We start from the raw sequence: 16,762 nt of genomic DNA, 5'->3' as shown, positions 1-16,762 counted from the left end.
TAATCAGATCGAAATTAAAATGGAAATTTAGTAAGAAATGTATAACGAGAAAGAGAGTTTTATAACTTATCGATTTATGATCAGTAAAAATTGTTTATACGTATGAATATTTTATTCCTTCACTTACAGGTCGACAATAATTTTTGCGATTTTCATTACTTTCTTTCTCTTAATTCGATTCTAACAGCAGTTTAATTAGATTTTACGCAGTACAGATCTTTGTTACATTCAAATTAGCATGAAATACGTTTCAATTTCATAATATCGTGGGGCATTCGTATCCTGACCTGTTGTGCGATTCATGGATTCTTTAGAGTTTGTAAAAACGAACAGAAAGTAATTCTCAAGGTAATAAAAAGAAATTGAATATTTATATCTCATTTGCATATGGCCTTTGTTCAATTTCACACAATCGATTCTTTAATACAATAATTAAAAAGATACATGCAATTGCTCCATTTACAGTTTTATGCGGACATTTCCTTTTTTTCTAATTATTCTAAGAATGTTGCACAACTGTGTTTTACAATTTTCTATATTCATTTTCTAGATTTATTTTCTAGATCCGTTAGAATTTTTTTACAAATAGTTGTTGAAAGCTTAGCTATTAAAACTTGCTCTAACTAATCCCTAGAATATTTTAATTATGGTAACTGGAATTCTGGAACTATGGTAACAAGCATCGCGATATAAACAAAAATTTAAATATACGTTCTGTAAAGAAGTCCAAGTGCATTCATTGACATCGTACATATATTTTATTTCTTATTTAAAAATAGAAACTATTTTGTACATTATGCTCACAAAAACAGCTTGTCTTAATCGACTCAAAATCGATCAACGATAGGTTCATTAACTTATGAGACCGACTTACAAGATTCTCAAGTACGAAAAGTTGCAAATTATTTCAAAGAACACATAGTGAATTCTTCTATCAACAGTCTCGTGAAGATTGTACATCCAAAAAGCAACTATCACAAGAGACGAAATTCACCTGACATCTTCCAAGTTTCTTAATACGTTGAATGCGGGATTTTTAAAATCCCAACCGCAGCGACGAAAATTTTCTCAGTTTTCTTTTCTTCGCTTAATTGTATTTGAAAATAGTTGGAAATGTATTATTCAATATTGAAATTATTAATTTGGTTAGAAACATTACAAAATACCGATATTTTGGAATTTCTCGTGTCACTGGGATAGAATAAATTAAAAGGAGACAAAAATTAGGTCTATATCATAAGAATAACGATCAAGGATCGTAGAATCAAAGCAAAAACCGTTGGAAGACGATTAGAGCGACTGATGATCGACCATGAAGATCTAAGGAGGTTTACAGATTTTCGATATACATTGTACTTCAAGGGTCCCAACTAAAACGATCAATATATAGTGTCAATATTTATTGACAAACCACATTTTCGTTAAGAACCTTGAAATATTGACAATATTATTGTTCGTCTAATGGCATAAAGTGGCTATCGCCCGGCCGTAAAAACATTGATACATTGATACGCTTGATACATTTATCGATCGTCACACTGAAGCAGCTTCTGCTCGATACATATAATACTTACAACAATAACGTACACACACGCATACACATATATTACTATGTATATATATATACATATAAAACAATAACATATAAAATTCACCAAACGACACAAGAAAAAATCGCAACATTGTGATTCATAATTCGTGTCACACACTCCTGTGCGTTCAATTGTTCGCAACACTCGCGGAAATAGAAGGAACATAACGTCGACGTGTAATCACTAAAAATATATTGTCACTCTTTCTTCCTGTCCATCTGTTTTAATTCTTGGAGATCCTCAATTGGAATGTCGGCATCACCGTAGCCCCAAACATGACTGCCATCGCCAGATCTGATCGCTCTGCGCCGAACCATCGCTGGTGACACGTATTTGCGATTGTAAGCCCAACCGATGTGTGCAAAAGCGTCGATGAAGCCCGTAGTCAAGTTGAACGTGTAGTTTCCAAGTTCTCCAGTCTTGTAATCCCACGGAAATACGTGATGAAAGTTGTGCCAACCTTCGCCTAGGGCCGCGATCGAAACCACCACGTTCTCCACTGGAGAGATGTATCTGAAAAATTTGCAAAATTTTTATTTGATCTTGAAGAAGAAAGCTGTATCGGTAGAAGTAATATCATTTGTAGTATTTTATGACGAAGGAGAATATACATAGAATGCAAGTTTCACGAAACGAGAAATCTGATCGCAAGAGGGTCGGTACTTAGTTCTGAAACTAGGTCATACGAATATATAATGCTACTTTCAGATTTAAAACAATGACGCAGAATTAAATTAATAAATTCCCTCTGAAATGTATGGAGAATTTTTGTGGTCTCGTGGGAGAAAGTTTGTTTGATGGATGTAATTTTGCGTAAAATATTGATTTTACGATAACGGAGAAGATTGAATCTTTGTACATATTTATATTTTGATGAACATTTAAATAAATGAATTTTAATCAGAGATTTATCTCACTGATTAAAATGAATGGAGAATTGAAATTTCACACGTGTAAGCGTGTGATGTTATCTTCAAGTAACTCGGAACTTCGGTATTTGTGATTTGGAGTTTATTAAAAATTGATTGCTTACTTATCGTAAGGTCGTTGGCCCCACATGTGAGCCACGCTATTCACGAAGAAGGCTATGTTGAGCGTAACGCAAAAACGAAAGTTGAAGTTCACCCAGAAAGATGTCCAGACAGATTCTGACCAGAAGTAGCAAGGCACGCCGACCGGAAATCCAATGGTTAGAAGGGCAAACAGAGGTATGTAGTATCTGTAAACGAATATATCACTCAACGAAACTTATCAAATTATTGGAATTAATTCTTAGAATTCAGAATCTTAAATTCTCGAACAATATTTTCTTTTCTCGGTGGATTTACCTTTTTTGCCACATGACAAGTGGATCAGCTTCCAAGTCGCTCATGTCCACTGCTTTTCGTTTTGCGACAACATCAGGATGAGGTGTTGTAAAAAGCCAGCCCACGTGGGCGAAAAAGAAACCCCTTTTCGCGTTGTGGGGATCCGCATCGGTTTCGCTGTATTTATGATGTACCCTATGGTCCAACGCCCACGCGTATACGTGTTTCTGTAGATGAAAAGTGTTTGTAAATCATTTAGGAATTGTTAAATATTTCGAGAAATTAAAAAAGAATATTTATATTTCGACGTTCGAATTTTTTTTAGAAATTTGTTAGAATAATTTAACTATTGGAAATTAATTTCTTAGAAATTTTGGTCGCAGAAAATTAATCTTTCAGTAATTGGTTATTGAAAATTCATTTCTAAAGAATCAGTTAATTATTAGAAGATAATTTTATAAAAATTCATAAAAATTGGGATGAAGAGAAAATTACGAACTTGTCCAGTTATGGTGAACAGTAATATTAGTAATAATCGAAGAGGCCATTTCGCTTTGTACGCCCTGTGGGACCACAACCTGTGCGCCCCCGCGGTTATACCGAATCCGGAAGTGTATATAACCACGAACGCTGCAACAAAACGCATCATAATATTCATAGCTCTGGCTTTTGAGTCCAACGTAACAAGTGTATTTCTAGTTCTACTCTCGCATCAGATATATTTATAATCTGAACTTGATCACATATAATGTATTCATAGTACAGAAATATTTATATTATGCAATATATTTAATTTAATCATCTAAGCAGTAGTCTGGAATCCTCCGAATGTCAAGACAAAAATTTATTACTGTCTCCTGTGTTTAAAATTTTTATTATCGTACCGATTATCAAACTTGATACCATTAATTACACCTTTAGTTTTCTCAATATCTGTTATCCTCTCCAATTCTAAGAAAAATCCTAAAATCTAATTTAATGCCGACTAATCCTCGTTCATACAAATAATTCGATCCATCAAACTTATTTACGATGTATTTTGCAAATTCGAGAAAATATTCCACGACTATCAACAGTTGTTCGTTACAACAACCTTACATAATGTTTCGGAAGCATGAGAAACGGATTAAATTTGCGTATTTCTAACTCCACGCTATCGGATTGTTTCCAGTTCGTTCATGTTCTCGCTTTCATTCATCTTCCTGCCTGTTTTGATTATCGCGTGAATCATTACCAAATTATTCGAGGATTTCTGCGTTTCACACCCGCGGTCAACCAAAATCGAGAGGAATGCTCTGATTCTAATATTAGAAGGTGATTAAACTCGAGAACTATTCGCTTCTGTGTTCTCATTCATGCTTTTTTCTTCGGGGTTTCCACATTTTTAAATATTACGCTCTACATCCAAGATCCTAATGTTTTAAAGATATAACAGTTTAAACGGACGGAAGAATTTTTTAATTTCTATTTCTCGAAACGAAACGAAACGAAAATTTTGTAAATTTCTATTTCTTAATGAAAATAATTATTCAGAGATTGTGTCGTGGATTTCAACAAAAATTTCTATAAACACATTATTTTATCGTATTTTGCGCTGTGCGTCAGAGTTATTCGTGTTATGGTCGAGAATTAGTTCGGCTTGTCGAGCATCGATGACGAAGTGCACGTAATTTGCGAGGCCAAGAACAGTGTCATAGATTAATAATAATCAGAAAATGGCCTCGGTTTATTTCTGTCGTCGGTTCGAATTTTTGCAACAGAACCATTCCGAAGTCAGCACGCAACGCACTTCCGTCGTGGCTCTCGTTTCTGAAATGCATTATGTAATGATCGAGATACAAAAGTTTCATCTCATGAATTACATGTCGCTTTCTATCGCTCCTAATCGTAGAGAAAGTATGTTCAAATGTTAGTAGAATTTATAAGCGTGAGTAAAGAACAAGGATATTATTTAGAAGCAAGATATTATTGAAGAAATGTTTACGAAACCGCTGTTTAGAAGACCAACCTCCGACGATCTTAACTTCGACTTAAAAACTTATTAACAAAATAACATTTATAAGTAGAACGTACGTTTTTGACACTAGGTACACATTTAAGGAGTTAGCACGTGGTACATACGTGTTGTATACAATTGTTCTCACATTTACCGCTTTGTTTCGATTCGTATTAGATTTGAGCCAGTTTGATCTTTGTCGGCCTTACTCAGGTGTGATCCTGATAACGTATGTGATGGTCAAGGTCACTGGACGAGAGTTCTTTAAATAGCAGTTTTATCGAAGTTTTTCTTATACCTCGAATTTGCCCCTTTTATTCCTTCGATTTTTTATTTTTCTAATTGTTGATACAACTTCGACAAGAATATTGTAGGATCGGAATTAGAATCATCGATGACCAACAATATATATTTACATATCCCCTTCCGTGAACCTCCGCGATCGATGCTTAATCTGATTGTTGAGTACTTCGTAGAATTTTCGCAGCCCAGTTAACTATTTTTAACTATTTTTCAGTACGATACGTAACGTATGATAGCACAATACAATATTGATTTCAGAATCTGACCTATAAGCACAATACGTATGCATATGTATATTAATCATTGAGAATGCAGAATAATAATAAATAATAATCGATGAATCAGACAGACATTAAAATTTCAATGTTTTATCGACTTGATAAACGAATTATCTGAATATTTGAATATCTGAAGAAATACGGTCTTCTGTCCTGAATGAGAGTCGTGACAAAGTAATATTGAAGTATTGAAAATGGTACGTGTAATTAGATCGCTACTACTGTTTTATTCTTTAATTTAATCTTCTGTTATGTCATACAATCCACCGTGTTGATACTATATCATCTTCAATGTAGGGTATTATGAAACGATTCTTACATTGTGCATTACTCACTCTTTTTGCATTTGAATTTTAGTTTTTTATTAAACTTAATTTTTATTTTCCGCTATATATTTATTTCTATTATCTATTTTTTTATACGACATACTTATTTTTTGCTATTATACAATCTGTCCTCCGATCGAGCAATTTCATACTCAAGGATATTTTTATTACCCTTGATTGACGAAAAATAAATATTATCCTTCCAGCAGCTTTCTAGGTTATACAAAAATCAATTTCTTTCCTGGATTCATACGGCGCGTCATCGATCGTGTACAATATACAGTCACCCGCAAAAGTCTTCGTACGTTCTATAAAAGATTTCTTCGAAAATCAATTTCATCTAAACGAAGCACATTAGAAGTTAGTTATCTTAATTAATAATACAGAGTGCAATAACTTGGCAGTCAAATTTTCTAGCATGTCATTCGAGCAACAATGATTTTTCGCATATGGTGAACAACGATGTTCGTGTATGCACACGGTATATCGTTGAATACGACAGTGTGAAAGATACGGAATATTCCTTTATCGATAATAATAACTACGAACAAACATAGTTTCGATTACACTTACCCCATAACGTGGTAAGAAGCTTGGCTTCGGTGAAGATAAGGTATAATCCGTAAATGCAGCCTACGTGAACGAAAATTAACGCGATGAAATCCGGCCACGTGATACGAGGAACATATTCCACTTTACTGCTACGATAAGTTTCGTCAACCGCCAAATAGTCGTCTGTTTCAGCCAACTTACGATTCTTCGAATCGTTTTCCTTATATTCATCTTTCAACTGCGGCGCTTCGCACGCAGTGGCTGGAACTCGATCCTTGCTCGGAGGCATTTTTATTTCACTTTTCACGAATTCGTCCGAAAATTCTAATTCAATGGAGGAGGAAGATATTCAGATGTTATTCAAATTTATTTCTTGCATCGTAGTTTCTTTCGAAGGTGGTGATATCAGTTGGGTCAACGAAAAATATTTTCTGTAACAACAATAGGTGAAGCGATTATTTTTAACTTTTTATCCTATAGTTATTATGCAATCGAAGCTTAATGGAAATATAATTTGAATATAAAGTATACGTCCTTCAAGAAGAGCAATTCTCTCGTGATTTTTCATTTGACTTAATCATTCGTTATGAATTAATGTCGCGTTACACCGAAAAGTTAGACGAGATTGATAGCTGTTATGAACGATTCGGCTTTCAACCATCATTCTGGAAGTTTAATTCGATTTTGAAATATACTCTATACGTCTTTTAAGAAAATTTTACAATTTATATTCCGTCCTTTCATATATTATATATTAGTTCAGTATTAGATTATTCGGAAGTTTATTAAACCAAACGGGTTGTGTATTTGCCAATGATAGACTTTCCGTTTGGGAACTAAATTCGAATTATAATCACGTGTCTTTGAATAAAATTCCGGAATTTGTATTATTTCCTTTACTACAAGTTATATATTATTTAGGAAACGTGTTAAACAACTGCGATAGTTTGTCAATAATAAATTTCTTCTCTTTCTTTTTATGTAATAAATTGTAAAAATAACGTACAATGTTTCTTCTGGCTATGCGATCTGTGTAACTCGGTTCTACAATAAGTGAATATCTATGAATCGTTCAATCACTGTAAGATATCACTATACACAACCAATGGTTGAGAAGGACTGAGTGATACAGCCCGACTGAATGTTAAACGATAAACTCTATCGATCGTAGATATTGCCATGTGTGGTATCACTACATGCGTTGATAAAATAATTTATTTTCAGATACTCATTACCATTGCACGTGATTGTATCCTTGTATTTTGTGAGTATTTTTTTTAGTTTAGTTTACGTATCAGTTCCGACCATCCGCAGAAAGTTCATTGACGACCTTTGTAGGTATTTTGCGAAACGGGAAATTACATTGCGAAAGAACAAAAAAGTAAAGTTGGAAAATTACAACACTGAATTTTTCTATTACAATTTGCGAGATTACCAAAGTTTCTAGATATTCAAGAAGATGAATTTTCAAATAAGTTCCTGGCTCGAATTAAATCGTCGCTTGTCGTTTTAATAGAATAATTGTTGCTGTAAAAACACCGTTACATGTTACGTATATACTGACAATGTTTTAAGTGGTGTACGTTTATCGCAATTTGTGCTTTCCAATGATATCTACACCTGGTTCGAAGAATTGCCCTGTGTTACGTTAGATTATTGGTAATATTCTCCGAAACGCGGCAGCAAGGTTCAAGCTTCCTGCCCTTTACAAATATATTGGCTAAAATCTATTGTTTACTAGATAAAATAAAAATGGAAAATAAAGGACTAGCAAACGAAATATTTCAACACTTCTACAATGACACATTGAGCTAGAAATAACTTAGAATCATAAATAATAATGCCGAAAATCAATTTAAATTAAATTAAATTAATTAAATCGACAAATAACGATTAAATATCGTAACGAAGAATTATGAAAAATATTTAACTTTTAGTTTGTTTCATTTCTAAATATTCAAGTCTTAATTATAGAAATTTTATTGCTATTATCTCTTTTAATCATCTCTTTTACAAATTCTAACATTCTCCACCGTGCTGTATTATACTAATAAACTGAAAACTCAAAGTCATGTCAGATACGATTGGTTCATGCCTAAAGCACAAATTTTTCACCAAATCGTTTGGTTTTGCTTCAACTTTCTTTTATATTGTGTACCGCGTAGAGTATTAAAGGGAGGAGAAGAAGGAATGCCATCGAAAAACGTTCTATTAGAAAGACGAAAAATAGCGGAGGGTAATGTGTCTGGCGCCAGTCTTGCCGAGTATACGGATTTCATATTCGTGTTCTTACTTAAACGTATCGTGATTCTCGTAAAAGTTGACGTAGTTACGAACGTTGATGAACACTCAATAAAGGAAACGGATACAGGACCGATACGACTGGCGCCACGTATCTTGAACACCAGGGGGTGGAGGTAATATTCCTTTGCCATAGGTGATGTTGGTCGTTTTTATGTTGATGCGTTGGAAAAAGATGCACAGTAGAACGAAGAGAAAGCATTCCGTTGGAATAATTAATTAAGAATAGTTTAATTACGAAGATAGTCAAATTTTCTAAAACAGAATTGATATTCAGGGAAGATATTTGATTATGTGGATGATGGATATTATTCGCATAACATTCAACAATATGAATATACTTTCTTTTTCACAATTTTCGACTTATCCACTTTTCTAATACAAGATAGTTACATAATCTAGTAAATAGTTATTTCTATCACGGTCCTTACGAAATGAGTCATAGCCCCTTGTATTTCGCGACGTCGCAAATGCTTCGTTATTTTTCAATCAGCGCGTCCAGTTCGTTCTCGGAACTCGATCAGATGTTCACGGAAAATTACGTTACGAATCGAAACGGTATTTACGAATCTCGTTAACGACCCCTTGATTGGACAATACGTGCCGCTTACATGTAGACGACTCGTAAATGAGTGTAAAACTACTGTGTCAGACTTCGGCCAAAAACGTTTGGCCACATTTCCATGACGAAGAAGATACTCCTTGCAATTTTTGTACGTAGGAAATGCAAAACTTGCTTTGCTAATACGTTCGGTTAATGTCCAACTGCAAATCGATACGGTACGTTTGCTATTTCGGAAAGGATCGACCCTGTTGCAAAATGCAAGAGCTCCCGTCGACTGGTAGATGGTGCAAACTCTTCCGCCACCCTCTGCCCACTGCTCTACGCCTTTTTGTACATAGAATACTTGCGAGTAATGTATACCTCTGAGATGTTGAAAGAAGCATAAAAAGAGCATAAATGCTAGGACGAATACGGATCAAATACAGTCGTCGATTCTAAGAAATATTTTCTTATGTGACGTGATGATACAATGGCCGTAGTATTTAACGATCTAAATATTATCCGTATTATTATATCGATTTTAGCGAAGATATTCAGAGAAATATGTAACAGAGTATTAAGAGCGACATGTAAAATTTATCTTTAACTTATAGAAGCCTCAGTATGAATTTCATGCAATGAATTATATAAAATCGTATGAATGAATTATTTAGAACAGAATACTTCCAGAAACTATTTTCGAACAAAGATCGACACAGCTCTGCATCGTTTACTTCAAAGACACCAAGCAGAGGTTTACAAAGTTGGGGCCACCAGGATTTTAGCGTAGAAAGTTAGGACGGAAATTTGCTTCAGTAATAGACTGTTTATACCGCGTGACTTGGACATTTTTCGCCAAGTTTTATACGTCGACGTTGACGAAGTATTGTTCTTCACAGGTACGATGCAAATGGTTATTATAATAATGGCATTGAGGTATCACGGATAATAAATGGTGGAACTTGGAAAATTCACAAAGTCTTGCACGTCGATGTCGTAAAAAAGTACAGACTTCTGGATCTAACTGTAGCCAAGTCTGTCGGAGTGATAAACATGCCAAAGCGACGAACTTTATGTAGTGTTTCTTATGGAATTTGATGTTGAATTTGATCGAACTACGTAATAGAATTGAAATATTGGATCTCAGTTTTCTATTGACAAATTTGTCTCATTCATTTAGTTAAACGGCTGCCGCACTACTACAAGAACACATTACAAAAATAGAAAAGTGGCTGCAAAGCGAACAAATAAAAGCGAACACCAGTAAGTGCAATCACATAACATTTATGCTTAGAAAAGGAAAAACACCAGATATCCAACTGAACAGCGCCCACATAACATAAACAAAGCATGTCAAATATCTAGGAATAGATTTAGACACACACCTTACATGGAAGCATCACATAAAATCAATAACAAACAGAATACGTGAAAAAATGAAGCAGATGTACTGGTTAACCAATAGAAAATCTAAATTAAGCATAATGAATAAACTAAATATATACAAAACAATAATCAAACCAATCTGGACATACGGAGTCCCACTATGGGGGATGGCAGCAATGAGTCACATAAATAAAATAGAAACAGAGCAAGCAAAAATCTGAAGGACAACAGTTAACGCTCCATGGTACGTCAGAAATGAAGACATACGAAAAGATTTAAAAATTCCAGCAGTCAAAGAGGAAATCACCAGATATGCAAAAAGGTATAAAGAAAGACTTGCAACACACCCAAATCAGCTGGTTGCTGAAACGAATAAAACCATAGTAGAAAGAAGACTGAAGAAGAAGCATCCTGCAGACCTCACAATAGAAATACAATAAACAATCTGGAAGATGGAGTCCCGCTGGGGGTAACCATCCACATGCTATATTTTACCAAATATTTAAGCTATAATATTTTACCAAATGTCCTACTGGACAAATTATAGAATTTAAATAAATAAATAAATAAATAAAATTCATTTAGTTAAAAAATGTATTCGAAATTAACGTGTACACTCAGCGCCGAGTTATTTCTGGCAAATGTTATATCAGTTTGTAATAAACGCTTCTTTTTACATTTATCAAGCAAGCTATAATATACTATTAACGTGCAAATACTATTTTTTCCAATAATTAGCATCGAAATTTTGCACCCCGAGAATATTTCATAAAGAACTGTGCATTAATTTCCCGATCAAATATATACACGTTTTACATATCAATTGCGTTTTAGAATTTTAACCATAGTGTCAATCTTTTCTGCAAACATCTCATCCTGTTATTAATTTTTTTTTTTTTAGATTTATTTTGGACTTACCAGCTCTCAAAGAGACACGAATAAATATCCAGTAAGATCTAATACAATCTAAAGTTGAATTTAATCATCGTAAAACGATCGTGCGCGAAATAAGAAACTTGATTAAGAATAATTACGTCGAGTACACGGTTGGAGCTTCGTCCATTAGTTTTCTTTTATTAAACATTCGATATAGCCGTGTCCTTTGGTAAATGATGATTAATTAAAACGCAACACGGCAAATGTTGGTAATTAGCTAATGTAAAGAGTCACAGCATGTAACGAATGGGGAAGAAGAAGAATCTAAGGCAAATGTTGCAATCGATGTAGATAGATAAACACAATAACGATCGTATTTGATCGAGAAAAAACCGGAATACGAACGACAGGAACAATTTTCCTTCCTTCTTCCTCGTCGCGGGAGGGTGGGCGTCTTAATGGAAAAAGACACCGTTAAGAAGAGACAATTTAGAAACTCGTAAAAAGGCGTGAAGCACTTGACATCACGAAGCTGCAAAAAGATTATTTTCAGAGTCTTGTTGCGCAATAATTTATCAACTAATATCACTGATATTAAGGAATCAACAAGTTACACACAATAAGTGGTAGATATCTTCTTCAAAATTTTTGTTATTTTACTTGTAACACTTGCCACTTATCAGATGCCTAATAAATTCTAATTTCTAATTTGTAATATTCTGTCGAATAATTTTCCATATTTTCGATACTGGACATAGCTTTATGATTGCGAGTAGTAAAGAATTTCGTGTATATGAGAAAGAAAATTCTGCGATTCATAAATTTGCAACGATCGAAAAAATTTCATTTTGCAATTTTTCTACTTTTTATCGTAACGAAGTGAAAAATAATCGATCAGTTTTTGATATTACGAACGCATTATCCGCTTACAAGCCTATCTTAAACGACATCTAAGGACAAATAAGAAGCATAAAGAAGGGAAATAGATTATCGACGATGCGTTTATACAAGGCAGTACGTGAATGAATACATCAAGATCGATTAGTGACGCACGAGACTAATAACTATGTGTTTTTACAAATGTGGGACGCAATTTCTGTGTCGTGGCTCGCCTTCCATTTACGACGATATAATCTTTAATCGGAATTTATTGTTGAGAATTCATAGTTCACGGCCGAATCGTTCTTTTCTCTGGTAGGTCGTGATTCTCTATTGAAGTCGATGTGAAACGATCAACCGATGACAATCGAAATAATATCGTTCGTAAACTTGAATAATTTCATCGAATAATTTTTATTTTTCATTGACCTTCGTTGTTTTTAAATTTATGTTCTGTTACAGAAAAAACAGAAAATGGAATAAAGAAGACTGAGGTCAAAGTTTGTAGCGATCTTTAAGTAATCGCAGGTCTCATAATCGAAAATGAATAGGTGTCCGCGCCCGATATTACGCCACTTACGAGTAATGACGTATACTCTTTGTATCTATAAAGACTTGTTACGAGTCTCTTAAGGCTATCTGATATAGTGATGAATCATTTGAACACACAAGTGTAAGATGGATACACACGCTGTATTTAAGACGCAACCATATAAGACCAATCATCGATCTGAATTCCTATGTAACGTTTTGTAAACGTAAATGGCGAGCTGGTCTTTTTGCCTTCGATATTGCTTCTTACGTGTACGTTAGAATTTATGATTACATAATTGAAAAAAATGACAGCTTTGTACTTTAATAAAATATTGATCAATCGTGTGATCGAATTTGAGCAAATTCAGTTCAGGCAAAGGAGCATACTGTTTCTGCGAATCTTCAAATAGGATAAGATAAAATTTATGATAGAAAATCTTGTAATTGTGATCCATTAAAAGTTTATCGAACTAGTTATTAAAACTAAATATAAGTATCGCGTAATTCGCGATTGAAATACCTGTTTTATGTTACTATGAAATCATATCTCGATTATGCTAGAATTTCATTCATAATCGAGGAACGGTTTACCCATCAATCACTACCGATTTATGTTTCCTGTTTATGGCAATTTCCATTGGAACGCCTGACTCAAAGGAGCACATAACTTCTAACCTTGATTATCTTAAGTCATTGAAGTTGTAACAAATTTATTTCCGTTCATAGAACCCGTATTTTCCATTAGGGTAGATTAGCACGAGACGAATATTCCACTTCAAAATTATTAAAAATTTTCTGTCATATGTACGCAATCGTTATACGAAAAATTTGTTACATTTTGAAACTTTGAAACTTACAATTATCGAAACAATGAAAGTATCTTCATATGTAGATACTGGCAATTTTGGCAAAATTATTATTGATTTTTATTAAGACAAAGAGATATATCCTATACATTTGTTTATTCATTTGTTCATGTTTATTTAAAACACACTAAACATTGGTAGTTCTAATGTTGGTCAAATGAAACGAAACACATGATGCTTCTAAACAGACGTTTACGTAGTATTATATAGCACAGTAACATATTACACCAATTTCCCGCGAAGTGTACGTAACTAAAAAATTATTTGATTAAATAAGAATTCCACAACGCATACGGAGCCAGCGCCTATAAATAATTATTCTCATCATCGCGCTCCAAGGCTGAATCTAACATGAACCACGTACGAGTACAAGCATATTGTATATACGTGGTACAGGTGCACGTACTATGCAGCTGATGATGATCCAGCGGATCACGTCGATATTTTCACGTGTCTCTTCAAGCCAAATCTAACCAGATGTCGATCTAAAAATATACTCGAAAAATAGAAACATCGCTGTCCATGGTATTGGCATAGTCGTCTATCATATTAGCGTGCATCGAATGCGTACCTCGCAGAGGTATTGTCATTCGACTGGCGCAGATGGGCGTTGCGATATCGTTCGTGTAATTAGGATCTAAATGGGCGTTTAGATTAATATTATTACCAAAATATTTAAGATTTTCGACATTGTATCGTCAATATATTGATAGATATATATATCGATGGTCTAGAAAGACTCTTACGTAGGATAATGTTAAGAACCATAAATATCGACAATAATATTGATCGTCTTTAATTCTCCTCTACGATAAGATTGCGTCGGACGCAGTCAGGCTATTCCACATTGCAGGCTGATTGGAACACGGTTAATAGTTTAGCCAAGTAGCAAGTAAAGCTCAATTTACATTGCTGGCATTGGAGGATCATTGCGGATGAAACGAGAATGAAAATGATTTTTTTTTATGAATCGCTCATAGTGATCATCCATAATGATACAGTGTAAATTAAGCTTTATTTGCTATGTACTTAAATATACTTATACTATTTGCCGTGCCTGAACCAGTCTGAAGAGGCCGATCCTTGTCAACAACTTTCGAGGTCACTCAAGCCAGATAAGAAAAAGATTCCACTTTGACTCTTACAAATTGTCAAGGCAAGGCGTGGATCAATTAAATTGACGTGTGTGTAAACTCTCATACATACTTACGTAAATTGACGGTAGAATTAGATATTCAAGAAGTACGTAGAAGTCGATAAGAAATATTGGTTCGTTGTCTCGTCTATGTCTCTATACGCTTTCTTTATTCGTTATCAATTTAACGAAGAGAAAAGTACAACGTATCATAGTGGTCATGAGTTGCACCTGTTTACCTTCCACTTGTATGACGACACCACTTTATGAATCATTTTATCCTCTAACACTCGATTCTGTTTATTAAAAATGATCGAAGAGTCATAATTTAACACGTACATATCGTTAACAGCTATCAGTTATATATATTTTATCACCGGTATGATGATTATCTAATCGATCATTCTTTACAGTACACTTACCTTTCCAATATAATTCTCTGTCGAATACCCAAATGCAAAATCCATCAAAATTCGCATTATATATCCGTAGTAGGCTTCTTTATTTAATTGATTTTCAGATCAAACGATTCATCGTCATATTTATCATATCGTGTTATATCACTATTTCAATGATTTATCACTCACTATAACATGCTTGACTCTTAAACATGGTTTTCCAAATCTCCATTAAACACGTCTTATTTCAAAGTTCGGAGGAACTTCGCGCCAGAGAAGCATTTCATGGCATTTATCAGTTCACACTAAATCACTATTTAATAAGATTACCTGATCGCTTATGATTCATAATATCCGCTTCTTCGACACGGTTTTCTGCTTTTTCACCTCGCAAACTCCAAGAAACTTTCGGTAAGCAGATTTATCTAAGCATCTGATTAGAACAGAATTGAAACACCTGCAATGACGCGGCTACTATCACGACGAATACGTAAAATTTAACATAGGTGTTCCCGTCAGGTGTTTCGCGGCTCTTTCAAGTCAATCAATTGGATCATGATAACTCGCAACTGGAAATTCTGGGAATTGGGCTTTTAGGATCGCGACATCGCATTAGTTGGAACGATAGCGACGAAGATTCTTCGAAATAAGGAGGAGAACTTTTTCGAAGAATTTCGAATGTCGATTGGATGAAAGTATTTAGATATGTGGTAGAAATTGATTACAGTGTGACACCTGTTCCTTCGTGTGATTTCTAGTCGGTTCCATGCTTCGTTCCGCGATCCGCGTGGAATAAACACTGTCCTGATCGCAAACTCGCGCGCCTCGAGTAACAAACTCGCTCGTTCCGTGCGCGTGTACTCACGCCGCCACGAAACACGCCGACTAGACACGGATTGGCACGAAGCATGGGAATCTTTGGTTAGATCTGGCCCCGTATTGTTACACAATACGTTATTAGCTAATAAATAATAATTAGCTATGTTTTTATAAATGCATATGCGTCACGCGAAAGACTTTCAGTAAAAACTTTATAAATATGTCTCAGAAATACGTTCAATAGAAACGTGAAAATTGATATTTAAATTTCTGTATGATATACATATGCTCGTTTTGTGAATAGAAAATTTTGTATGTTTTCCAATATTCAAATGTTATTTTATAAAAAATTTCCTTGAATCCTTCGCGGATGATGGCAGATGTAAGAGATGTACGCAGTGCCTCTTTAGAAATAATTATAGAGCTTGATGATGAAAAGTTTCCACGGTATGTGATTTTATTTTTATATAACATAGTCAACGGAACATAGGATCCTTCAGTGAAATTGAAATCTCTTTCCTCGACGAAATAGTCGCTGGTCGACGTAATTTTTCGTTGTATTTCACACGATATTTTGTAGGGAGGGAAGGTATAATTCTGCCACGAATTTTCACAATATGTTCAAAAACGTAACTTAAATACAGGATGCAAATTAATCCTTTGTGTGATA

The 16,762-nt window shown here is 34.3% G+C and overlaps 1 protein-coding gene across 8 annotated transcripts; it reads right to left on the bottom strand.

The window, feature by feature from the left end:
• Nucleotides 1-375: 375 nt before the first annotated feature.
• On the bottom strand, nucleotides 376-16,142 carry LOC122566931 (acyl-CoA Delta-9 desaturase). 8 transcript variants are annotated; one of them, XM_043724891.1, is made up of 8 exons: nucleotides 15,298-16,142; nucleotides 14,951-15,171; nucleotides 14,147-14,377; nucleotides 6,376-6,785; nucleotides 3,399-3,529; nucleotides 2,921-3,126; nucleotides 2,626-2,811; nucleotides 376-2,105 (listed from the first exon to the last, which is right to left on the bottom strand). In XM_043724891.1, exons 4-8 carry the CDS (start codon nucleotides 6,641-6,643, stop codon nucleotides 1,790-1,792), a joined length of 1,107 nt encoding a protein of 368 aa, XP_043580826.1. In that variant the 5' UTR covers nucleotides 6,644-6,785; nucleotides 14,147-14,377; nucleotides 14,951-15,171; nucleotides 15,298-16,142; the 3' UTR covers nucleotides 376-1,789. The 8 variants fall into 8 exon arrangements, with proteins under 8 accessions (XP_043580826.1, XP_043580827.1, XP_043580824.1 ...); XM_043724892.1 differs by lacking the exon at nucleotides 14,147-14,377 and having other exon boundaries at nucleotides 14,947-15,171; XM_043724889.1 differs by lacking the exon at nucleotides 14,147-14,377.
• Between the last annotated feature and the right edge of the window lie 620 nt (nucleotides 16,143-16,762).

The sequence above is a fragment of the Bombus pyrosoma genome, linkage group LG4 (genome assembly GCF_014825855.1).
Source record: "Bombus pyrosoma isolate SC7728 linkage group LG4, ASM1482585v1, whole genome shotgun sequence".
Taxonomy (NCBI): Eukaryota; Metazoa; Arthropoda; class Insecta; order Hymenoptera; family Apidae; genus Bombus; species Bombus pyrosoma.
This window is presented reverse-complemented; position numbering and strand designations above follow the sequence as displayed.